Source organism: Peromyscus californicus, unplaced genomic scaffold (genome assembly GCF_007827085.1).
Source record: "Peromyscus californicus insignis strain IS unplaced genomic scaffold, ASM782708v3 Scaffold_6__1_contigs__length_162567912, whole genome shotgun sequence".
NCBI classification, from domain to species: Eukaryota; Metazoa; Chordata; class Mammalia; order Rodentia; family Cricetidae; genus Peromyscus; species Peromyscus californicus.
This window is the reverse complement of record NW_026294584.1, coordinates 43,516,868-43,541,790: the sequence shown is the minus strand read 5'-3', so window position 1 is coordinate 43,541,790 and position 24,923 is coordinate 43,516,868. Positions and strand designations below refer to the sequence as shown.

Sequence of the window (24,923 nt, the reverse complement as noted above, 5' to 3'; positions counted from 1 at the left end):
TACACGGGAGCCAGATGCCCAGCACCTTTGTTGATTAGCATTGAGTGACTGAAGGAACTCAAATCCATTGCTAACTCTGAAACGCTGCACTGTTTAAAACAGTGGATGGCATATCAGATATCCTGCATCAGAGATATTTACATTCTGAATCTTTTTTTTTTTTTTTTTTTTGGAGCTGAGGATCGAACCCAGGGCCTTGCGCTGGCTAGGCAAGCGCTCTGCCACTGAGCTAAATCCCCAACCCCTACATTCTGATTCTTAACAGTAGCAAAATTACAGTTACAAAGTAGCAATGAAATAATTTTATGGTTGGAGGGTCACCACAATATGAGGAACTGTATTAAAGGGTCTCAGCATTAGGAAGGTTGAGACCCACTTGTTTAAAATAAAGGGGCTCAGCTTTATTTTAAACATGATAGTCATGTCTGAAACCTGAAATTATAGCATTTGACATACTGAGACAGGAGAATCACCTGTACTACTTCGTGAGACCCTAACTCAAAAAAAAAAAAAAAAGAAAAGAAAGAGAGAGAGAGAGAGAATGAAAAAAAAGATTGACACTTGCTACAGCATTGATGAGCCTTGGAAATATTTCCCTGTGTGAAATCAGCCCCACATAGAATGATGAATGATATGGGATCTCGGTTCCATGAGGTACCTGCTCTAGCAAAACTCATAGACAGAAAGCACAATAATGGTTAGAACAGGTTGGGGGGAGGCAATGTCAATTTACCAATTAATGAGTGAGCAAGCATTTCAATTTGAGACGATCTGAAAGAGTTCTGGAGATGGATATTGGTGATAGTAGCACAGCATAGTAAATACACTTAATACTATTGAGTTGTACACTTAATATTAATGAATTGTACCCTTAAGAATAATCAAGGGGCAGCCGGGCGGTGGTGGCGCACGCCTTTAATCCCAGCACTTGGGAGGCAGAGCCAGGCGGATCTCTGTGAGTTCGAGGCCAGCCTGGGCTACCAAGTGAGTTCCAGGAAAGGCGCAAAGCTACACAGAGAAACCCTGTCTCGAAAAACCAAAAAAAAAAAAAAAAAAGAATAATCAAGGGGCAAACATCATGGCTTATGCCTTTAATCTCAGCACTTGAGAGACAGAGGCAGGTGGATCACTGTGAGTTCAAGGCCAGTCTGGTCTACATAGAGAGTTCCAGGACAGCAAGGGATACATAGAGAGACCTTGTCTCAAAAAAAAGAATGACCAAGGGCCAACTCTCCCTTGAGGAGCCCACGCTACGCTGGTCTCTCGTACTTTGGGGGATTTTTCTTTGGAAAGCCTATATCCAAACTCTTGGGTATATCTTCCTTTCTTCTGAGTTCTTCTCATTCTCTTTCTTTTTAAAAATTTTTTTTATTTGATTTTATATGTGTGTTTGCCTACATGGATGTCTGTGTACCATACCTGCCCTGGTACCAGTGGAGGTTAGAAGAGGGCACCAGATGCCCTGGAACTGGGGTTGCAGATGGTGTGAGCCACCACATGGCTGGGAGTCAAACAGGGGGTCTCTGCAAGAGCAGCCATGCTCTTAACTGCCGAGCCACGCCTCTAGCCCCACGTCCCTTTCCCTTAACCCTCATGCTTAACCTAAATATTAAAATATTTTTGTTAGCCTCTCCCCCTCCAAGATTTTCAAGAGCTGGGTGTGGTAGCATGTGCCTGGATCCCAGCACTTTAGAGGTAGAGACAGGAGGCTCAGGAGTTCAGGCCCAACCTCAAGTACATAAGACACTGTCTGAAAAAAATAAAACAACAGATTTTTATCATGTATAAGTGACCACAGTAAAAAAAAAAATTAAAGGGTGTTGGGAACAGTTCCCTTAGAACAGGTTAAAGAAAAGGACACGGTACAACACAGGGACTTGTGGCTTTGGGACAACAGAAACTGGAGGAACAGGAGCTGAGAATGAAGCTCAACGGGGAAGTGCTCACCTAGCAAGGGCAAGTCTCTGGGTTCAAATCCCAGTCCCACCAAAAAGGAAAAGAAAAAAGAAAGGAAATACCCTTAACTACTGTTTCCAGATGAAGGAATAATCAGAAGCCGGTTTTGCTGTACACCACAGAGACTTTAATGGTGTTTGTCTAATAGGGGTGGTCTCGTACATGCTCCATGATGGTCTTCAGGCCAAGCCAGGTCTCTTCTGCTGTGGGCAAGATCTGCTTGGCTGGCAGGAGGAAGCCATAGAAGCCTGTGTCCCTCAGTTCAAAGGCAAAGGAGTATTTGATGCCAAAATCATAGGCCCAGTCGATGCTTCCGCCACTGGCTTGGTCTGAGGGGCAAATGGAAATGAAATCTGATGACACTGTTTCCATTGACCTCTGGCATGATCAAAGATAAACCAGGCCCTCTAAGCATGGACTAGAGGAACAGATAGAGTCTATGAGGGGTTCATGCTTATGACAGAAAAAAAGCACAAGCGTAGTATGTTCAAAAACGAAAAAGGTGTTCAAGTGGACACTGGATTTAGCCCTTCTTTGGTGTCATCGTGGAGCTTCCAACTTTATTTACCCATCTCGAACTTTGCTTAATGCCCTAATTGGCATCTCCCCCAGCTTAGGGAGGCCACGTCATTTCCTTCTTTAGAAGGCACACACATTGTTTTCTCTAGTGGGATAGAACGGATTACAAATTAAGTGAGTGACTTGGTCCCTGGCCTCAGGGGACTCTCAGCATGAGGATGGAGCAAGCTCTTACGTGATGTCGAATCACATGCCCAGTGCTAGGGATCATGGGTAAGCCAGTAGAGTGCTATGCACCTGTGTTAAGTCTGGCCATTGATGTGGCGCGTGATGATGTGACACATGATGAAGAAAGGTGGCATTAGGCTACAAAGTCCTGAGGCATTCGTGACTTGGAAAAGCTAAGCAATGGACTGGCCCTGAGGCCCCTCCCAGGGAGGTCAGGTTGGGGTAGAGTTGGAGGAAGCCACTAGGGACCTAAGAACAGAGACCAGGGAGGCTGTTACAGGGAGGATTCAAGGTCAGTGTTGTGAATTACAGGTTACCTACTGTTCATCCAAAAGTGCTGCGAGCACAAGTGTTTTAAATTACAGACTTTTGAGATTTTGGAATATCTGTATATGTATCCCAAGATCTCTTAGGGGTGAACCCCTACTCTAAAGGTAAAATTCATTTGGGTTTTATATATAATTTATATATTCATAGCCTGGAGATAATTTTATCAGTACTGTTGGTGTACCTGAGCTTTGACTCAGACCTATCATGTAAGATCAGATATGGAATTTTCCACTTGTGGCCTTCCATTGGCAGGGGGAAAGTTTTAGAGTTGGAAGCATTTTGGGTTTGAGATTTTCAGATTTGGGGTGCTCAACCTGTGAGGCCCAAGAGTTTGTATGATGGGTGAGTTTGTTTCCCCCCAGCAGCCTCCACAGTGCCTAGCAAATAGAAAATACTAAATGGTTACTGACTGACTGCAATGGACCTTCGTGGCTTCCAAAATTACCACCTTGTACCTTTAGCAGAACCAATCTCACTAAGAGGTGTAGAGAGGATAAAAATGCTGGGCTGCAGACGGAATCTGGACCCTGCAAATCACTAGCTGGTGATCTGAAGCAAGCCAACTTATCTCTAAGTTCCAGAAGATTCGTGTGTCCAATGGGGATGAGCTGCATAGAGAACTAGCCACGAAAAAGCAGTGAGTATGCTCACAGCATTTGTCTGTGCTCACTGAACGCACCTTAGTTGGCTCCTTTCATGCCTATTTCAGCCTGAGGAAGCACTAGAATTGCACCCATTATACAGAAAAAGAAACTGAGATCAGACAATATATGTAGAATGAGCATCCAGCAAATGTTAATTATAGACTACTGCCTGCTGACACACAGTAAATCACGTGTTCAATCCCCAGTACTGTGAAAAATAAAATCAACTGAGTGTTAGTTATTATTATAACTGTCATTTTCAATGAATGAGTAGGATCTGGTCAAATGAGATCACATCAAGGATCAGAGATACATGGAGGGGAACATGCCTCCAGCCAATAATTCTAGAGGTCTAGAGAGTCAGTGAACGCTTTCATTCCACATACTATCTTTTGAGTCTCCCAGGAAGCCATTTTACAGATGGACAGAAACAAGGGAGGATAAGCAACTGGCCAAAGGTGACTTGGTTCCAAAGAGGCAGGACTATGATTCGGAGCCAGGTTTCTGTCCCCGAGGGTTGTATTCTTTCTCCTACTTCTCTTCTAACTCTTGTGAGCATGTGAAGCTCTTCAAAGCCCTTTGCAGGCAAGAAGTTGCCCAGGAAATGTCTCACCTACCAAAGATGTGCAGCTGGCTACTGCTTGGAGAGCAGGTGCTCAGGCCAGAGCTGCAAGCCGACCTGAGTCATGAGGCAAGCACTTAGCTAGTTCCTAGAGCACTCGTGCTGAGAGGCAGTGCTTCTCTGGTTGGGAGGAGGCAGGATCCCAGAGCCAGCACCGGGCAGACCTGCAGTCAGGAGTTGCGTGAATGAAGGACCAGGTTCTAAGGGATCATATGGCAAACCTGTGTGTGTCTTATATTTGCTTATTGGAACTCTTTGATACCTGTATCTTCAGCAAGAAAAATATACTAACCCTCAGCCTTCCAAGGTCTTCAAGACAAGGCAAATGAAAAGCTTAAATCCCTTGTAATGAAATGGATGAGACATGGATGGGGGCTTCAAGGATACAGGAAGGCATTCTACTAACATCCTAAACTCCAGCCTCCACCCCAAGGCTGCCAAAGGCATGTACTTCTCAGACGTGAGTTGTCATCAAGGTCCTAGGTTAGGTCCACTTCTCTGTGCCCACTCCAATACTCAGGAGCTTTGGAGAGTTCCCTGAGTGCTAGAGATATGGCCCAGTCAGTAGAGTACTTTCCCATCATACATGAAGTCCTGGGCTCAACCCCCAGCACCACATAAACCCATGGCTGCAATCCCAGCCCTCCAAAGTCTGGGGCAGGAGGATTGGATGTTCAAGATCATCCTTGGCTACATAGTAAGTTCGAGGCAAACCTGGAATACATGAGATCCTACCAAAAAAAAAAAAAGGTAAGGCCAAGTCCATATGGTTTTGAAAGTCTCAGCAACAGTTTGCAGATCAATCTTAGCAAAGAGCCTACAACACAGATAATAAAAACTCCAGTGCCATTCATTCACACTGGGTGGCTAATCTTGCCATGGGAATATATTCCGAAAAGGAGCTTATAAAATATAAATAGTAGCATTGTCTGATATAAAATTATATAAATCCAAGGACTCAATAACTAAGATTTATCAATAAAATGAAATAGCAAATAACTAGCATGTAAATACAAAACACTCAACAGGAAGAGATGCTAACTTTAAAAAGATGAAACAAGATATGCACGGGCATTGCCTCCAGTTAAATACGTTTGTGTTCATGGACAACAACAAAAAAATCATTAAATTTCTTATCATGAAATTGAACATGATAAGAAATATATTGTGCCGGGCGGTGGTGGCGCACGCCTTTAATCCCAGCACTCGGGAGGCAGAGCCAGGCAGATCTCTGTGAGTTCAAGGCCAGCCTGGTCTACAGAGTGAGTTCCAGGACAGGCTCCAAAGTTACACAGAGAAACCCTGTCTCAAAAAAACAAAAAAAAAAAAAAAAAGAAAAGAAAAGAAAAAAATTAAAGAAATATGTTGAGTACTGAATTATTTTTCCCATAAAGTTTTTTAGTGTATTGTAGATACAGAAAGAAAAAACAAACAAAAAAACATAAAGCCAAAAGTCCATAGTCTAAGAAGAGAAACTTCCAGACTGTTTATATCATTAGAAGTACTTTTTGCATTTCCATGAAGCGTTTTGGATTTCATGAGTATATCTCACTCCGCTGTTTTCTAAAACTCCCATTAAGAAAAACACAAGTGCTGGGTATGGTGGCCCACGCCTTTAATCCCAGAACTCGGGAGGCAAAAGCAGGCGGACCTCTGTGAGTCTGAGACCAGTCTGCTCCACATAGTCTCCAAAACAGAAAAGCAACAGGTGAAAAAGACAACTAACAAGTGGGCATTCCCACAAACACGCCCTCCCCTTCCCCGTGGCTGCGGCTGTATCAATAGGCACAGCATAGCAGAGGACAGGTCCCTTTGCTCCAGTGACTGACCCCTGCACTCCCTGTTCTCACCCTCCCTACTTCTTGGCATCTACACTGCGCCAGTCATCACACACATATAGATTTCTATGTGTGTGCGTGTATCCTAGGAAACAAAGGAAGAACAGCCTCCCGTTCTGAATCTCCCTGTTCCCTTTTCATCCACCTGCTCTGGCTAAGGTCACTAACGAACTAGTGACAAAAATTCAGAGGAACATGTTCTTTCCCGTGTGTTGACCTTTACATGGCCTTTATCATTTTCTCTGCTGTCTCCTTTTTTAAATAATTGCTCTTCCCCCTGGTTTCTGAAACCCAAGGCCCCTCTGCTTAGCTCTCCACCGCCTTTCAACTCTCAAGGTTCTTCCCACTCCAAATACCTCCTTGTTTGCTGTTACCACCCTCTCCACACAACTCTCCCTAATCAAGCTCCCTCCCTTCTGTCTCTCCCTCCCCACCCCCCTGTCTGCAGAATCTCAGGGCCATATCATCGGAAAGCTGCAAACCCTGTAAGTACTTCAAGCTCAACATTTCTACAACCAAACCCTTGCTCTTTCCAATGATCCAGAATGTCCCTCTCAGTGAGTGGCACAACCCAATGACCTTCAGCAAGGAACTCTCCACCTCCAATAAAGGACAGGGGGCCAATGGCTCTATGTCCCAGACACTGCCCATGCTCATGCTGTGTTCTGGCTTGGGCCATCATCTCCAGCCCTAACTCCCCCTGCTCCTGCTGGGGAACGCACCTACTTCCAGTCCATCAGAACTGAACCACCACTCAATACTCAACTGCTTCACTATAAACTCCAAAATGGCTTCCAGAATCCTTCTAATTAAACTCCAAGTCTTCACATAGCACACAAAGCCCATATCCCTTCGGCTTCCTTCTTCACATCTCTCATCCCAGCAAGCCCAAACTTGCTTGTGGTTCTCAGAGTCCTTCATGCAGTTCATACTTCAACACCCTTGGTCTGACTACTCAGAACATCTACTCCTTTGTTCCTTCATAGCTACCTAACGGCCAACCTTTAACACCCTGCTTTCTTCCTACGTGAAGATTCCTCAGAGCATTAAGACCCCCACCCTAGCTTTACAATACTCTTGAGCCACCCACAACCTACTATGGCGCATACACACTAATATTCTTCTGAATTCCTGTTCTGCTCTCTTAAATATGACCGCTGAGCAGGCAAGATGGTTCAGCAGGTAAAGGCACTTGGTACCAGCCAGATGATCTGAATTTGATTCCAGGGACACAGAAGGTGGAAAGAAAGAACTGACTCCCACAAGTTGTCTTCTGACCTCCATGTATGTATGTACAAACACACACACACACACACACACACACACACACACACACACACACACACACACAAATGCAAAAGAAATTGAGTTCTTGGTAGGTTTCTTGTATCTGCAGTACTTGGCGTCATGCTTAGCACATGGCAGAGGCTGGATGAAACCTGTTGAGTAGAATGAGTGTACGTTTGAGGCATGTGCTCTCCTAGCTTCCAAAGGACCTTTGGGCACAGGAGCATCGTGGAAATGGACACTTGGCTGTGTAGTTTCGAGTTTCTAACTTTATCGGTAAGAAAGGGGCATTTAAACAGTTCAGAATTCAGAGTGCACCGAGACCTCCCGTGGTACCCACTGGGAGGAAGAAGAGCCTCACAAAGGCTGGGTTTACCCCTGCCTGTCCCCTTCCTCTTCCCCGTGCACAGACAGCTTCCTGTCTCAGCATCTTTCTATTGAGCCATCCAGCGGGTTCCTGTTGTTGCTATTTGGTTTGCTTTTGGGTTTTTGATACAGGAAACTGAACCCAGGGCTTCTGAACTCAGGACCCTGTGCATGCTAAGCACATGTTCCACCACCCCAGCCCCTAACCAGGTCCTCTTAAAGGAGCCACGTCCATTTTTCAAACCCCACGCACAGTTCATGAGCTTACTCAAGGCAGGAGCCCCTCTTAGCCAGGAAAGGGAAGATTAGGTAAAACAGCAAGAGTTTCGGAGTAAGTTCTGATAAAGGTTCATTTTTAGGCTAAGCAATTGTATATAACAGCACTGAGATGTAAGGTCCTGGACAAGCTTAGGAGATGCACAAAACACACATATCCAGGAAGGCCTTCGTTATCACATAATACATATTTCATGGGGAGCCTAGGCCTACTGAGGGGAAACAGGGAAGATGGGGTTCTGTGTGGGAAGGTCTAGCCTTTCACAGGAGGGCATTTAAAAGCGTTAGCCCAAGTTCAAATGGTGCTTCTCGCCTTAGTAGGTCATTCATACAAACTCTTAGCAAATTAGCTACTTACAGATGACGGAACAGATCGGCCCCACTTTGTAACTGGTGCCATGAAGTCCTGTCAAAGACTGGGCAGCCTTTTGGGCCACTTCATCCTAGAAGGAAAAGTGAATGGGTAAAACTTGTCTCTTGGGAAACCAGTAGAAGACTATAGCCTGAGAGGCCTGATTAAGTAGAGTCCTTCGTCAGCTGACACAGAAGCACACCATTGCTTTTCCTCACAACCATTTCACTAGAAAGTGAACACACGTTTACCCCTGCCTTCGAACACACAACCTGGCACAGTTATTCTTTCATCATCCAGGGGTTTGCAACGCTCCGGAGGTCACCACTGTACCACTAGCTCTCCTTGTTCAGAAACATAAATGAAAACAGTGTGGGTGGCCAGAGGAATCACTGAGTGGGTAAAGGTGCTTGGTGCCAAGCCTGAGAACCTAACCCAGCCCCTGGGACTCCCGTGGTAAAGGAAGAGCACCCACTCCTGCGAGCTGGTCCCTGACTTACACACACACACACACACACAAAGTAAACAAATGTGGTTTTAAATTTTTTTAGAAAGTGGGCTGGCCGGGTGATGTGGTGCACACCTTGAATCCCAGCACTTGGGAGGTAGAGCCAGGCGGATCTCTATGAGATCTAAGCCAGCCTGGTCTACAGAGTGAGATCCAGGACAGCCAGGGCTACGTAGAGAAACCTTGTCTCAAAAAAAAAAAAAAAATTTAAAAAAAAAATTAAAAAACATTAAAAAAAAAAAAAAACCTAACCAAAATAAAGCAAACAGTTGAGTGGGCTTAGGGGGCCTAAAAAGAACATATATGTACTGACCTCAGTATGTACCTGGGAAGTCGGGTTTTTTTTCCTCCAAGTTGATCCCTACACTGGCGTATTTCCCTATGATTGTCTCTTTTTCCAAGAAGCAGAGCTCAGCAAAATATTTTCCATTACTCAAGGGTTCCAATTTTGACTGATTGAGGCTTTACTGTCCTTGCTAAGGATAAATGTAAGGTCTTGAACTTGGGTCCAGGAAAACAACTGTACAAATACCAGATGGGGGAAACCTGGCCCGGAGAGGAGCCTGGGGGTTTCAGTTGTCACTGAGCCCAGCATGAGACAACAGCAAGGGCCAAAGAAGTCAGGGGACTCTCGACTGCACCCCAGGAAATGCGTCCTGAGAGTACACTGCAGGGCGGGGTAGCTGTGACAGCCACACTCTGCTCCAAATGCGAATGTGGGCTTCACGTTCACTTTGGGGACTACTTTTCAAGAACACAGGCAGCCAAAGCTGGCATTCAGGCAATAGCAACTGGGGAGGGAGTGTGGCCCCATCTTGTGAGTTCTTAAAGGAATCAGGGTAGTTCGGAGGCTGGATGCAGTAAGGGTAGACCCAGGAGAAGCGGGTCTCTAGTGGTTGAGTCATTCAGAGATTCATCTCCCAAACAGAAGAAACTTCGTCAATATAGCCAGATGGTAAAGCAGGGCTGGGGGTGAAGGACAACAGAAACAGGAAGGTCTAACTCTCAGCCCTCCCCCAGCACGGCCAGGCTCCCTTGACCGAAGAGACCCCAGCTCTAGGCCTCAGGTCACACAGCTATCTCCTCTCACACACGCTTGAGCACAGGATTTAGACAACGCATGTTATCTGGCTGTAGATATAGGCCTGGAAAGTAGAACAGAGACCTCAAGAGGGACAGAGGTGTTTCCAAAGGCATGATGGGGTGGGGGAGCATGCTGTGTGAAAGGGGAAAGGAAGAATAGCTGGGAAAGAGAACAGTGTGGAGCAGAGGGATGGGGAAGAAAATGGGGGCAAGAATCAACAGAAACAATGTTAATGCCAAAATGAAACCTTATACTTTGTATGCTAATTTTTAATAAAAAAAATAAATTATATTAAATTTAAAAAACAATGGGAGCAGGGAGTACACCTAGGTTCCTTCCAACCCTGACATTTCCCCCCCCCCCCCCCGGGATATAACTTTGGTAAGAAGTCCCCTTCAGCCCTGAAAACTGTCCTAACAAGTCTAAAGATGAAGATACATTTGAACTGGAATTATCTATTCTGTGTCAGCCTGTGGCTGCTGAGAAAAAAAATCTATTTGAAGGTAGATTGTCCAAAAGGTCTCAATTCCAGGCTTATCCCTAACAGATGGGTTTCAAAATCAAGCCTAAAAGCCAAATTGGAAATATTTGCACATTCTCTTCATCTGGGAATAACTGTTGCTCAATTGTGAACAGCTTCCTGGGATGTTACCATCTGACCCAAGGCTGCAGCCAATCTGTTTCCTTCTGAAGTGGGGAAGACGACAGAAGGGACTGAGTTAGGGAAGAGAGCGTTGTAAGCACACGCCATCCACCAGTGCCTTGTCTCCTCAGGTCACCGAGCCAAAAGCCACAAGGTGAGTGACAGGGAGCTGCACTGCCTAGGGCATCTGGCCAGCAGTCCAAGAGTCCACATCCAGGTGGCTGATTCGGAAGTACACCCTGGGAGTTAATGGTGAGGCCAGCCACGGTGGTACACACCTGTAACCCAAGCACCCAAGAGGCCGAGGCAGGCAGGAGAGTCATAATTGTGCAATTTTAGAGCCTGGACTAGGCTGCTCAAAGTGAGACCCTGCCTCAAAAAAGAAAAAAGGAAAGCAGATTCTTGGATCACCTATGTTAAGGTAACATTAATTTTTATGGATTCTACTCACCAAAGAAACTCAGTTGATGTTGGGTGTGTGGCTCATCACCTTCATAACCTGTCACTAGCATACCTCCGTCTTGGTACCTAACTTAATGAATGGAGCTTAACTTGTCCACCCAACAGATGTGGTTGTTGAAATCAAAATACAAATGTAGGAACTCACCAGCTCTTCGAAGTTATCTGACTTGCTACATTTATAGCCATAGGGGAACATGAGCAGCTGGGAGTAGCTGTGGAGGGTAATGAAAGCTTTGATTTTTCCATGACTCTTGATGAAGTCCACTATGGATTCCACTTCCACTTCAGAGTTGGGCCTGGGTCCGTGGTATGAATCAGAGCAAGGGTTGCTACTGGCTCCAGGTCCTAAGGGGAAGAAGAAGAAGAAGCCTAGTTAGGCCAGTAGCTTTAAAGACACTGCAGGGTGAAGATTACCACGTGCATGAATAAGCTCCTCCTGTGTAAACCAGAGAAAGTCCATCCTTGTATTAGATCAAATCTCCTCCTCTGAGGGCACGGCTCGGAAGCATAACTGAATTTATCCTAGGCCTATCTCTTCTTTTAAAATATGGCTCCTCTATACAGCAGAAAGAGCTATCAGATCAGATCGTCTCCCCTCTGTGGGAGTTGTTGGAAAAAGAGCTCCTGAACTGGGTGGGAGTCCTGCAAGTTCATTTTCTGGGGCCTCTTCCAATTTGTGGAGTCCAGGAGCAGAAGTCTCTGTGCATCTAAACTTCCAAGTCACAAGGCCACAAATGTAAGGAACCCCTGACATTCTTTCTGCCCTGAAGAAATCACAACATTTGAAAAGGCCACCTTTGGCCTTGATTCTCTCACAGCTATAGTTGCTCAAGAGAGCTGAAATGGGGTCACTGTAGGCCTGGCAGAGCTGTGGATGCTTGAAAAATCTCTCAGGGAGCAGGTGGGGACTGAGACTTCCCAAGCTCTCTAAGTGAACCAGGCAAAAATCCATGGAAATATGACTTCTGCCATCTTATGTTAAAATTATTGAAGAATAACGAATCAGAGAGGGAAGGGACATCAAATTACTGGATATGGTTCAATATTCAGGCTCTGGCGCTTTGATTATTTTTCCTATGCAAAAAATAATAAGAATAATAAATTGTTAAAGCAATGAACGAAGTTATCACTCATGCATATCCCATTGCGTGTCCCTAGAGGGTCCTGTCTCAGTTCTGTAACCCTCGATAATTCATTTGGTTTACAAATATTTCATGACTGCTCTGTGTCGCAGACTCTGTGCCGGGCATTAGGAAACAGAGGCAGCCCCCAGCCAGCCCCTGGGTGGGTAATGCGTAACCTGCTTTGTCAATTTAACTGGATTTGGAACACCTAGGAAATACACCTCTGGGGGGCTCTGGGGTCTTTGCAGAGACACCCAGCTGAGGAGACAAAGCCCACCCTACGTCCTGAATGTGGGCTGGAGTACTTGAATGAATGAATACAAGATGGAAAGAAGAGGGCGCCAGCTGAGCCCCAGCATCTCTCTCTCTCTGCTTGTTGACTCGGGACACAAGGCACCCACATCCTTCATGATGCTACGACCACCTCCAAGATGGCAAGTTCCTTCAATCTTGTAGCCAAAATAAGCCCCTCTCCCCTTGAGATGCAGTTTGTCGAGTATTCAGTCACATCAATGAGAAAAGTAACTAATATACTGTTATTGGAAGCTAGTAGGAAAAGGAACAAATTTCAGTTCTTTGATTAGTGCAATAGAAGTTTACCTGGTGCCTAAAAGCGTGAAAGAACCCCCCAACTAGATTACCAGTGGACCCCCAAACAGAAACTAGACAAGCAAGCAAATGTTTTATCTTTGACTCTGTTTCAAAAATCTATGTCTTAATTCCATTTGTACTTTTTTTTTTTTGTAAGTTTTCCTTCTCGAAGAATCTACCAGATGATGTAATGCTTGTCTTCCTAATAGATCCTAACCCCCTCTAGCGGCTGGTTCAGCGTTTCCTGCGCTCCGGCCATTGTGCAAAGCCTGGCTTCTTCAGCTCTGAGGCTGGACTGTGCTACAGCCTGCAGGGAAACCAAGATGTGAGGCAGACCATATGAAATGCTGCCTAGAGCTGCGACAGTGCTGTGCTCCCTCCCATGAAGGGAGAGGATTTAGTGAAGTGTTTCAAAGAGCTTTTCAAATGACTTGGATTCTAAATGGACTAAACAGGCTGACGGCACTGCAGAGCCCCTGCAAACCAGTTAGTTGCTCAGGCTGCAGTCTGACCGTCCCTGGGGACCACACCCTGTGCTCACCTCCGAAATTTGCATCCCAGTTCCGATTAGCATCCACACCAACACAGAAGCTTCCAGACAGTTTAGACCGGGTCTTTCGCCACATACGGTTCTTTAAAAATCCAACCACATGCGAATATGAGGGAAAGAAAAGGTGGTCATCCCTTCTGATCAGCAAGCCCCTCACCCGAATGTTCCTTTCCCTCGCTCCCTAGCTTCAGGACTGCACAGTATTTCTTTTGCCCACAGCTGTCAAATGGTCCCCACACGGGGTTCACGTTATGTATTTCCTCTCTCCAATAAATGCCTGCCAAACCATGTTCCACAAAACATGGTTCTGTTAAATTCTAGCCACCACCACAACAAAAAGGGAAAGAGATGGAATTTCTGAGAGAACAGTTTGGGAAAATATGGGGCTAAATCAGGAAGCTTACTACAGAACTGCCAAGCGTGTTTAATGTTCTAATGTTTTTTAAGAACCTCTGAGAGATCAGAGACAGCATTTCTCTGGCTTGCATCCTGTGGACCCGGCATTCATGCAGTGTGTCGGGCTGTGAGGAGAGAATGTACGTCTCTTTGGAAATGCAACCGTCATTGTCATTGTTATCTGCTCTCTACAAGAATAAACTTGAAACTCTGATTCATTCTGAATATACATGAGGTCACAATGCCACAGTGGTGGTTTTGTCATGGTCTTTTATGGGGAGGGAGCCTACATAACTCCTTTTAGAGATATTACAGAGGATTTCTTTGACAAATCGTGAGTAAAAATGCTAGGATGCATTGTGCCGCCTACTTAAATCTTGTTGCAATCTAATTGTCAGCAGGTAATATCTGCCTCTTTTCTATCAGTCAGACACACACACACACACATCTTGGAGATAATTGGGACAAGTCTCCTAGGTGACTCACTGCGAACACAGCTCTCTAATAGTCCACATAACAGCTGAAATAGGCTCTGGCTGAGTCGACATGTAAAGACATCGCACGTCAGAATAATAAGTGACTATAAACACTTCCCTGTGCCTCATTTCAAGGCCACTACTGAGAGGTTAGGCACTCTGCTTAGAGTAAATCAGGAACAGAAAGATTACTTTTGTTTGGTTTTCCGAGTTCCTGCATGTCTCCTTAAGTCCTGTGGATGTATAAAACACAAAACAACAACAAATAAATAAAACATTAAGTGGCTTACAGTAGTTTGGGAGAACACATATCCATCAGGGTTTGTGACAGGCAGCAGGAAGATATCCAGGGTTTCCAGAAGGGAAGTGATGGATGGATCGGTTCCATAATCAGAAGCAAGCTGAGTAGAGACATAGACATTTCAGTCTTGCAAACTCCCTTTTGCCAGAAAACACATTGCAAAATACTATGGCACTGTGTTTTTGTGGTCTGGTTTTTGTTTTGTTTTGCTTTGTTTTTCCAAACATGAATTAGGGACCATTGTTGATCAATGGGAAACTTCCAAATCCCTTGCAGAACAGTCTCCCACAGCCTAATGCACCAGTGCCTGTAACTTCCCTTTCTGGTGACAATGATTTTCTTCTATTAAATAAGTGTCAGTTATCACCTGTCTATTAAAAGTAGCAACACTCTTTCCCTGTTATTTGCAGTGACGCCTTTTGCAGTGGTAGGCAATAGTATGTATGGTTTATTTGGATCTGTGAACCAAATTATAAAAACATAATATTCCTTAATCCTCCCATGGGGTGACTTTCCAAAAGAACTCGGGACCAACATCAGATTACTTAAATATGCGAAGACTTTGCTGAAAATATGGAGAAGCGCTTAAATTCCATTTGGGGAATTGCATTTTGACTACAATCAATTGCAGGAGAGTTGAAGTTTCTGCTGGATTAAAATTTATTCATTTCCTGTGCTCAGCCATCCTAAGGCATTACTATTCAACTGTTAAATATCCATTTCATAATACCCTAAAGGTAACCGCATTTTAATTGAAGGGAAAAATGTATCAGTCGGCATGCACGTGGTTGCACATGCTTGAATGATCTGATGTGGATTGATTTCCTTTGCTCATGAATTAACATTCTGATTTATAGCATGTCATTTTGGAATTCTTAAGAGATAGCAGCCTAGGTCACACCCACTCAGCATCGTGTCCTGACTCCTGTGCCAAGGACCATGTGGAAGGGAGAGACTGCTACATCCCAACTTCAGATCTGGGTAACATTCAGAACGACCCAGACACCCTCAGCTCACTTCGCTTTAGATCTGTAGCTCAAAGCAAACTCTTCCTCCACTTATTTCCATTTGTTCTCTGAAGCCCTTTCAAGATTTTATGGGAGAGGCACCTCCCTCCGAGTATCAAGCTTCTCTCCTGCTCCTGCGCTACACTCGACACCCAGAGGCCTTGCTGGCCACCCTTTTTAATTCTTCTGGCTTGCTGTGTTTTTAACAAGGGGTCCAGGGACACAGTACCGTGATCCTAAATGGGGTAAACCAAAGAAAAGAAAGCTTGGCTGATTCTGTTTCCTGTCGGTGTTGTAAGAGAAGGATCTGCCTGGGAGTGCTTGCAATCAGGCCCACCGGGACAGTGTGTGTTTACTTAGTGAGCCTAACTCCCAGAGGACAAAATATGTGAAGAATTTTAAGCAAAATGACCTTATTTGCTGTCCACAGCGCGGTAGCTTGTGTAACCCACTCTCGAGCGTGGATGCCCGCGTCTAGCCAGATGGCTGGCTTGTCTCCTCCGGTGCTGAACTGCAACACAAGCATAGCTCAAGCATGGCAATGGAAACAGCTTCTCCGGGGTCAGGGCTTCTCCCTGGGCTCTTTCTCTGTCCCCTTTCTGTTCTCCACAGGATTAAGAGAACAAGAGGAGATAGACAGGTGATATTGGCTGGACTCTTCAGTTTGTTTGGTCCCTTTCTTTTAACAAAAGCTTAAATGGAGATTAAGAAGCAGAGCAAATTTTTCCTCCCTTGATGTTTGCGAAAAAATTATCACAGATAATGTGATGAAAATATGCTCACATGTTGTTAGCTGGGGGAAAAACAGGTTTCGGGTAGAACGTCATTCTTATTATTTAAAAGGTTAGTTCCTGTGGCAGTAAGCATGTCAGCAAATGTATGGGGGGGAGTGGGGGGAGTGGGGGGGGTGGAACGGACAAAAACGAAAAAATAGTTACGGCTATCATCCTATAGTTGTGAAATTAGGACTGCCAGAGATATTCCTTGCCTCCTTGTTGGTTGGTTGGTTGGTTGGTTGGTTCCTGTTTACCATGTTTATGCGTGGATTATATTGTTTTAGTTCTAAGAATCTCATCAGAGCTTTCGGGCCCTTCACCAGAACAGGACGGCAAGCCCCCATGGTGCTCTCCGGAGTTCCAGTTTTAGGATCTAAGTGACTGCGTTATTTGGGACAGTGGCCTTGCCACCTGGATCAGTAAATGGGGAGGAAAAGACTGTTTTTGCACCATCACCTTCTATCTCAGTGTGGCATTCCAAGCAACAGATTAAGGTAAATGAGAAATGCAAATTCTTGCTAAAAACTTGACATTTCACAGGTTTGGGGAAGTTTGGGGTGAAAATGTTTTGAGCCTTTTCCTTCAAGGTGCTAAGATGTAGTAGGTAGGGAAGTTCAAAAAAAAAAAAAAATGTCTCAACCACCCAACCACTTGGAAAGTCGAAGGCCAGGAAAAACTAAGGCAGAGGAGAACTTGGGGTTCCCTGACTCAGCGGTAGGCCAGCCGATGAAAAACAGACGAGAAAGGGCTAGCAGGCATTCCTTCCCAGGCCCGCCGTCTGCAGTAGGCAGACTACCCCTCCCAGGCCAGCTTTGGGGAAAGCGCTCTGGAAGTCCATCTGTCCCAGTTAGTTGGTTCCTAGCCACAACATTTCCAAATTTAGTAGGACGTTGTGACATTACCTCCCCGCCACACCCCCCTTAACAAACTCTTTCTAGGAAGTCTGGGGAAACAATTTTCGCTGTTTTTCTGAACAAAGTGCAAATGCTTGAAACTATCAGTCCGAAGACTGTTAGGGGTGACAGAAGCAGTGAGCCTTAGCCGTTTTTTCAGCTGTCATTCCAGGGCATTACCTTTGAATTTGGTTGTCTGTCATCCTCGGCACATTGAGAAACTAATTTTTTTTAATGCAGTTCGGGCAATTACTAGGTGCTTTTTTGTTTTTAAGCTGGTTTTTACAAGAAAAGAGAGGAAAAGAAAAATCCGCAAAGAACTCCCACTTCGATTAATTTCCCAGAGCTCGCCCTCCCCTCCCCGGCGCCCGCCGCCTCGCCTGCTCGGCTCCAATTGGCGCGCTCGGCCTGGCTCCCCGCGAGCGCATCTATCAGGACATGAGCATTAATTCTCTCCTGCAGACCTGCGTCAGCGTGCAGGAAAAGAGAAAAAAAAAAAAAAGGAAAAGAGAAAGGGGGGCGGGCGGTGGTGGGGCTGCTCAAAACCAGCAAAGACCGGTTAGGAAGAAAAAAAGAGAGAGAGAGAGAAAGAAAAGGGGAAAAAAGCCTGCTTTGCAAGCCGAGCTGGGAGGAGAGGGATTCTAGAAGCATCGAGGGATGGGAAACAAAAGTCTCTGCCGCCTTTATACCTTGAGCACATTCATGGGCCGATTTTCAAAAGATGAACCGATATTCACTTTGCTCACTAGACCAGGGTACTCAGCCACGAGGTTATCCATTTCTTGGTAAATCTGAAAGGTTCAAATGATAAACAGGCATCTGTAATTTAATGACCAAGTGAATGCAGCTAATAGGGTCTTTTTGCCCCTCCACACCCGGTCTCGCCGCGTCCCGGCCGCCGGCGGCTGCAAGCCGTCGCCGGGATGATGAGTCACTCTGAAAAAGAGAAGCCATCTTGCCGCAGCAGAGCCGGTTATTTCCAGTTCTGTGCAAAGTACAATAGCACGTCTCTGGTTTGCACGTCTATGGCTTTCCCCCCTCTAGACCCTGTTCAGCAGGGAAGCCTTTCGCCCTCACCAGCAAACCGCGGTGGCACCCAAAGAGATGTGGCTGGCTTGCGCTAACAAAATACAGCTGCGCGCAGCTGCGCGCAGCTGCGCCAGTGCGGGCCCAGGGACAATGGGGACATCCTCCAGCCACTGGCTACTCCGACCCCAATTCTGAAGGCTCATTGAGATTCTGTACCTTCTCCACATATCCAGATTGCGACCATCACAGAGACAGAGACCTGCAAACAGTTGCTGTCCGCATCTGCCGTCGTCGCAAACACCTACCTATTTGTTAGATCGGCAAGTGGGGGAGAGTACGCCTTTTTATTCCTCTAGTCAAACTAAGATACTTGTTTTCTTGAGGGGGAGGATTTTAGGAAGGTAATAAGAAACATATATTGTATATGTTACACAGGTGATGTTGCCCCATGTTCAGTTGCACCGATATTTCTGGCAGTGAAACAAAGGAACAAATCCATTCAAGTCATATTTTGCCCCCAGATCATTTTAAATAGCTTTTTACTACGAAATAAATTATGGCAAGGAAAAAAAAATTTTCGAATTTTTTTAAATGCATTTTAAACTTCTTTGTTTGGAGGCTTAGTGTCCCCTCACTCTTCTCCTATTCTGCGCTTCACCCCTGAACACCCCCAGTCAGACAGTACAGATAAACAGATCTGTACCAGCTTCCAGAAAGGCTCTGCGCAGCGGTGCTGTCCGCGGACCTACACAGCAGCACATGGCCCAGATGGAGAAAGGAAGGAAGGGAGACCCAGAAAAGCAGAAACCAGACTTTGCTACCCTGTGTGTGACCTTGGATCAAAGTGCAGTTTGGAAGCCGCCGATACCCTTGTGGGGGTGGGAGCCGGCAGACTCAAAGTGGCCCCTGATACATCCAAGACCATAGTTAATCATGGCTCTTGAGTGACTCTGTAGCCCATGCAGCTTAAAAATCAGCAAAGGAGTGTTGTGGGAAGAGTGTGAAAGAGCTATTTGTGGACTCACTTAAAACATTCTGGACACCTCCAAAATAACTGTGTGGCTGTTTGGATGGACAAGAGGACTTCGGTTCCCGCACTAAGCAGGCACTGCCCATGAAATCTGAGGGAAACTCTAAGAAGCTAGGAAGTAAAAGGAGCATGATATCTAGGTTGTCAAATCACCACGTGGAAGTAGCCTTTTCCTCAGGGAAAGAAAAGAGGGCCTTGTTTCTCGGATACTCATTTTGAAATGCCTACCTCTTCCAAGGTATGGTAGGCCCCAAAGTTGAAGTTCCCACTGCGCTCTTTTCGCTGATTGAGTAGCATTTCTTCACGCTCTTGATCCAACAGGACCTAAGATAAAGCAATTCTATGATTAGTTGCCAGCAAGGCATTCAGCCTGGTGATGTAAATGAGGTGTTGACACTTGGTCCCCAGCACCAAGCTTTCCTCGTGTGTATATCTTGTCTACAGGCTCTGGGTCAGACACTTCTCTTATTATGGTAGCACTCTGCAAAGGAATCAGGTATGCTCGGGCTGGGGGCCAGGCAGCAGCTGCAGGCACAGGCTGACAGTACTTAGAAGGCCTTCAGGCCGTCTTGTGGCTCAGTGGGCCTTTCTGAGTTAACCTCTAATTAAAAACTGTTTGAATTACAGATTGCTTTTCTTCCATTTGCGTGAAATGCGAAGAGGAATAGATGTGCCCCACCACCACCCTACAGTAGTAGTTAACACTGATGGAGACCCATGTGAATCCCAGGTCCCTTTCTGGGCAGAGTGGGAGAGGACCAGCAGGCCTCTGGAAGGCTGCTCTCTGGCATACTTACTTGAACATCTTCAATCATGATGGAATAAGCAATCCCCTGGGACTCCAGGAAAACTTTGACCGCCTGGACGCTGACAAAAGGAACCCGGATGTGGACTATCTGCCCTGGGATGGAGGGTGATTTCCAAAAATCAAGCTGAAAGGGACAAAGGGCCAAGCCAAGGTAATAACTAAATTATTCTGGGAGAAATAGAGAGTTGTACCCTGATGGATTTCAATAATGCAATTTGTTACCCTGTTTATTTTGAGTCTACAAAATCAGAATCACTATTATAGGGCAACAAGAGTTTCTCTGTACGCAAGCATCAGCAAATACATTATGTTTTTAGCACACACATCCCACGGCTAGATATTAAAACTGGCAGAGGAACAGATGATTTTAAATTATGGGAGGTCTTAAAAAATAAAATCAATCTGGCAGTCAAGTGGTCCAATTCATTTCATCATCGGATATTAACGTCATAAATTATTTTAGAAGGGAAATAATGAATTAAAGGTGTTCAGCAGTGTTTCAAAGTAGCTTTCACAATTTCCTTCCTTTTTTCATTCTCTCAAGAGTCCTGTGAGAGATGTAGAAGAACTGTGTATTTGCTGGTTGTGAAAATGAATCACAGGGAAAGAAGGTCATCTGCTCAGTGCCACATACTTGGGCACTAAAGTCCAGATTTTTGGAACCCAGGCTCCAAGAGTCAGCATTCCACATCACCTCCAAGGAGTCAAAATATAGTCCGAAATAGATGTTAATCGTGCTGACTTTACTTACTGGAGGGAGCAAAAGCTGACGCTGTGACAAATACCTGAAGATGCTCCTCAGCCTCCAATTGCACCAGAGTTTTAATTTGCTCTTCATTACTTGGGATGATCTCAAGAACTTGGTCTCTAAGAAACATTAATTACAGACATGACCTTAAATGCAAAGCTCGTTCACCGTTTCCTGTTGCTTTCTGCTTCCATCAGTCTCTGCGCGGAGGAGATGAAGGCAACAATCAATGATCTCTTTCACAAGCCAGAAACTAATAAACTGTATACCGACCCCCATCCCCAGGACGAGGAGGTGATCAAACGGCTTTATTTCCTCCAAGGAAATGTTATCTAAATAATAATTAAGAGGTGGACCTGCTGCTAGCAGGAAGCTTGCCATGAAAGTTTCCTTCCCTGGAGCTAATGAGTATTTGGTCAAACAACACCTGCTGCTCGTAAAGCACTGGCTTTTAAAACTTGTCTGCTCCTGCTTTTCAAGGAGGAAAAAACAAGAAAAAGAGAGAAAGGAGAATAATTAATTTGGTGCTTAGAGGAGGAATGAGATCCACATCTGGGGAGATGTGAAGTTTTCTCTTGTTGTTCCTTTTTTTCTCTTCTTTCTTTCTTTCTTTCTTTTTTTTTTTTTTTTTTTTTTGGTTGCTCTTTGTTTTATTTTGAGACTGAACTCAGGGCACAGCTAACAAAAATTGAGGCCCAGGCAAATCAAATGGTGTATCGTACCCACATGCATGAGCCCACATATGCTCTAAGGAGAAAAGGATCTCACGGCAGCAAAGAGAAATCCCCAAACTGGCAAGCATATTGTAGGAAAGAGTTTGGGCAGAAGAACTTTTGCTTAGTAACAGAGCCTTTTCTTTCGTTGTCCGGTTCCCAAGCAGGCTGACTTCCGGTTCATCAGCGCTGCTGAGAAGGAATGATGTAATGAGTCACAAGAGAAAGGCTGAGGATGGAAGCCAGACCTTCAGATACCAGCTCCCCACAGTTTTCGGTGAACTCTAGTGTAACACACAAGTGGCAGAATGCAAGGTCTTCTGGACCTTCTGCCTGCAAGTATCCATCTGCCACAAATGGTCTGAAAATTCCTCTGTTTAGGTTTCATTACTGTTAGTTAATGCGTGGACCCCAAGGAGTCCTCCTTTAAAATGAGGTGCTGGGAAAAGTAACACATTGGACTAATATTTCCTGGTGTGTGTTCTGAGGAACAACAGCCCCTCGAGTTGGTCAGCCAAAATGGGAGGAATGTGACTGGAAAAAAAAAAAAACAAAAACCTCATAGATTTCTGATGTACACTTAGTCAACATTCTAGAAACCCTAAAGTTCATTTAACTCTCTCATTCCCGAATTGAACTGGCTAGCTATTTTCATGGAGCAAATGTATTAGACTGCTTCATTAATTCCCTTAGAATACTCTGCAAAAATGTTCCCAAACCCCCTTACAGAATTATGGAACCAGGACTGATTGGGGGGGGGGGGGCGCTCACACCTGGGACTTGGGAGGCAAAAGCAGAAGGAAGGCTACAAGTTGGGAGTGCAGGAGACAGCCTGAGTTATATATGAGTTCCGGGGCTGCCAGGGCTACAGAGTGAGAGCCTGTCTCAAAAAACGAACAAATGGTAGAATCAACGCGTTTCAGAGCAAAGATGACTCCTAAAGCCAGGAGAGACATTAGCTGACAGCTACCGCCCTGGCTTTCCTAGTCTCGGAGGCCCCACTACCCAGATAAGAAATCTGAAGACATAGGACCGAGGCTGACAGGAAGGACAGAGCCCAGAGAGGCAGGAAGCGGGTGGGAGAGGGGCACTTACTGTGACATCTGAGACAAGTATAGCAACAGCTGCCTATCAGCCTCACATTCTGACCATTGGAGGGAGATGGGCAAGGGCAGTCTTGTGAAAATTTATTTTTATGAAATGGAATCATCCCTGTCACGTCCCACTAAAATGTCGTCTAGGGCCATGAGAAAAACGGAGGAGCAGGCCTTGAATTCATACTCCAGGATGTGTCTCATTGAGCCAACCTCCTCCCCTCCCCGCAAAAGAACAGCCTGCCCTATCTTTAAGACTATTCTCACTTAGCAAAGGATGAAGGAACTCCCAGTCTTAAGTAACCTTAAGACTAACTTCTCACAGTGACTGTCCTCACTCTCCAGACAGAGCCTGCCGGCTCCCACAGGCACCAATAGTGCCAAGGCACTACCTACCATTCAAATACACTTCTCTGTCATAACAAAATCCCTAGCCTTTCCTCTGTTCTCTGGTACACAAAGGCCACCAAGACTGTGACTGTCCCAAATTGTAGTCCTATTCTTTATTCCCAGATAAAAGGTCTCTGTTTTTGGCTTTTGATAGTTTCCACTCATTTCCTCCTTCCATGGCCAATCATCTCTTCTTTATCGAGTCCTACTTTTCCCACTGTCCCCCACCCCACTAATCTAAGGTAACTCTGACAGCACTGAATGCATGCGCCCCTTCTTCTAGGACCAAGTCATGAGCAAATGAGAAGCTTTATGAACCAGGTAAGTAGAGTCAAATGATCACTAGAAAGTGTCACTTACCCCACAAATGTGTCTTGACAGTAGACATGCCCAAATAGGGCTCCCAATAACAGGATCAACCTCATGCTCAAGGCTTTTCCCAGAGTCGAGAGTTCAGAGCCCTTCCTGAACTTTATAGAGAGCAGAGTTGAGGGTGTCTGTTGGCCCTCCAAGAATTCAAGGGACTCCCATCTGGTGAAATTCTCACCTGCTGGTGAAACTCTCAAGGTCGCAGATACCAGGGTATGCTATCACCCATCTGTACACTTTCCCTTTTTAGAGTGAGATAATAAATATCAATGGAAAGAAAACAAAATTGCTAAAGCACACCAAGGGCAAATCAGACATTTATGATTTAGAACATAAAGTGCCACTCACCCTGCTTGGTGATAGAAGCCAGATTAATAGACCCAGAGGTTAAAGTCCTTTCTGGGTCTCTGACGAAAAGAGAAAAAAAAGGGGGGCAAAGCATTTATAGTAATTACTTGGCATCCTGTCTATCACATTCTATTAGTTTGCTCATTCGTTTATTTTTACAGTGTTTACCCTGAAACACTGCAGTGACTTGGTCCACATCTGCCGAAGGTCCCTGTAGATGTGGCCCGGTCCAGCCCTCACTCGATATTAAATAAACAAAACAGAATGCCTTGTAATTTTTAATTCCACGCTGTCTCTAAAGTGATCCATCTGCATTTGTACCAAATTAATACCTCTATTGCTATGCTTTTTCCCAAAATGAAAATGTCCGGTTATAGCAGTAAAGGCGCTTGTTGAAAAAGTTCGCATTTGGAGGAAATGTTTCACTTAATCACGAGTAATCCCTCCACCTAAGAAAACCATTTGGTATATATTTCTCTGAACAATTTGCGGCTCTCTCGCTCTCGCTCTCTCTCTCCCTTAACCTCAGATTGTCCTCAAACTGGCTTTGGAGCTGACACCACTGGCCTTGAACTCCCGATTTCTCTGTGCCAAGCTCCCAAGTGCTGGGATTACAGGCATGTGTTTTTTGTACATGACTTGTTGTTTTTTCATTTCTTTGTTTTTGTTTTTTTTCTGAAGCAAAGATTGTACTAACAAAAATTGTTTTTAGACAGATTTTTTTCTTTGTCTATACACATAGATCGTCAATAATCTAACTTTATTCGCTGCTTACAAGGAACACGGGACCTATTTGCTTTTAGGAATTCTATTTATTACATTGTAGTCAACCACACATTATATTCAAACTGGCAAGAATCAACCACAAACAGCTGCAAAGAATTTTTCAACTTCCCTTTGTATATCAAATTTTTTATCTGAACACACTTGAAATCCCTGGATTTAGCTTCTCAAATAACTGCTCGAAGGAGAAAGGTACGCATATCAAGTTTCTAGTTGAAGAAATTACTAAATTAGTTTAGTTTTTATTTCTCTTTGCCTTATGTTTTTGTTTTGTTCTAGATTTGTTGTTGTTGTTTGGTTGGTTGATTGATTTGGTGTGGTGTGATTTTTTTATTTTGTGTTCTTTTTTTTTTTTTGGTTTTGTTTTGTTTGTTTTCGAGTC

The 24,923-nt window shown here is 44.9% G+C and overlaps 1 protein-coding gene across 1 annotated transcript; it reads right to left on the bottom strand.

The window, feature by feature from the left end:
* Positions 1-2,066: 2,066 nt before the first annotated feature.
* Positions 2,067-23,466, bottom strand: Cpa2 (carboxypeptidase A2). Its single transcript, XM_052721696.1, has 11 exons — positions 23,402-23,466; positions 20,882-20,963; positions 20,086-20,220; positions 19,517-19,612; positions 17,919-18,020; positions 15,973-16,071; positions 14,543-14,653; positions 13,372-13,462; positions 11,261-11,460; positions 8,425-8,509; positions 2,067-2,285 (listed from the first exon to the last, which is right to left on the bottom strand). Exons 1-11 carry the CDS (start codon positions 23,464-23,466, stop codon positions 2,098-2,100), a joined length of 1,254 nt encoding a protein of 417 aa, XP_052577656.1. The 3' UTR covers positions 2,067-2,097.
* Between the last annotated feature and the right edge of the window lie 1,457 nt (positions 23,467-24,923).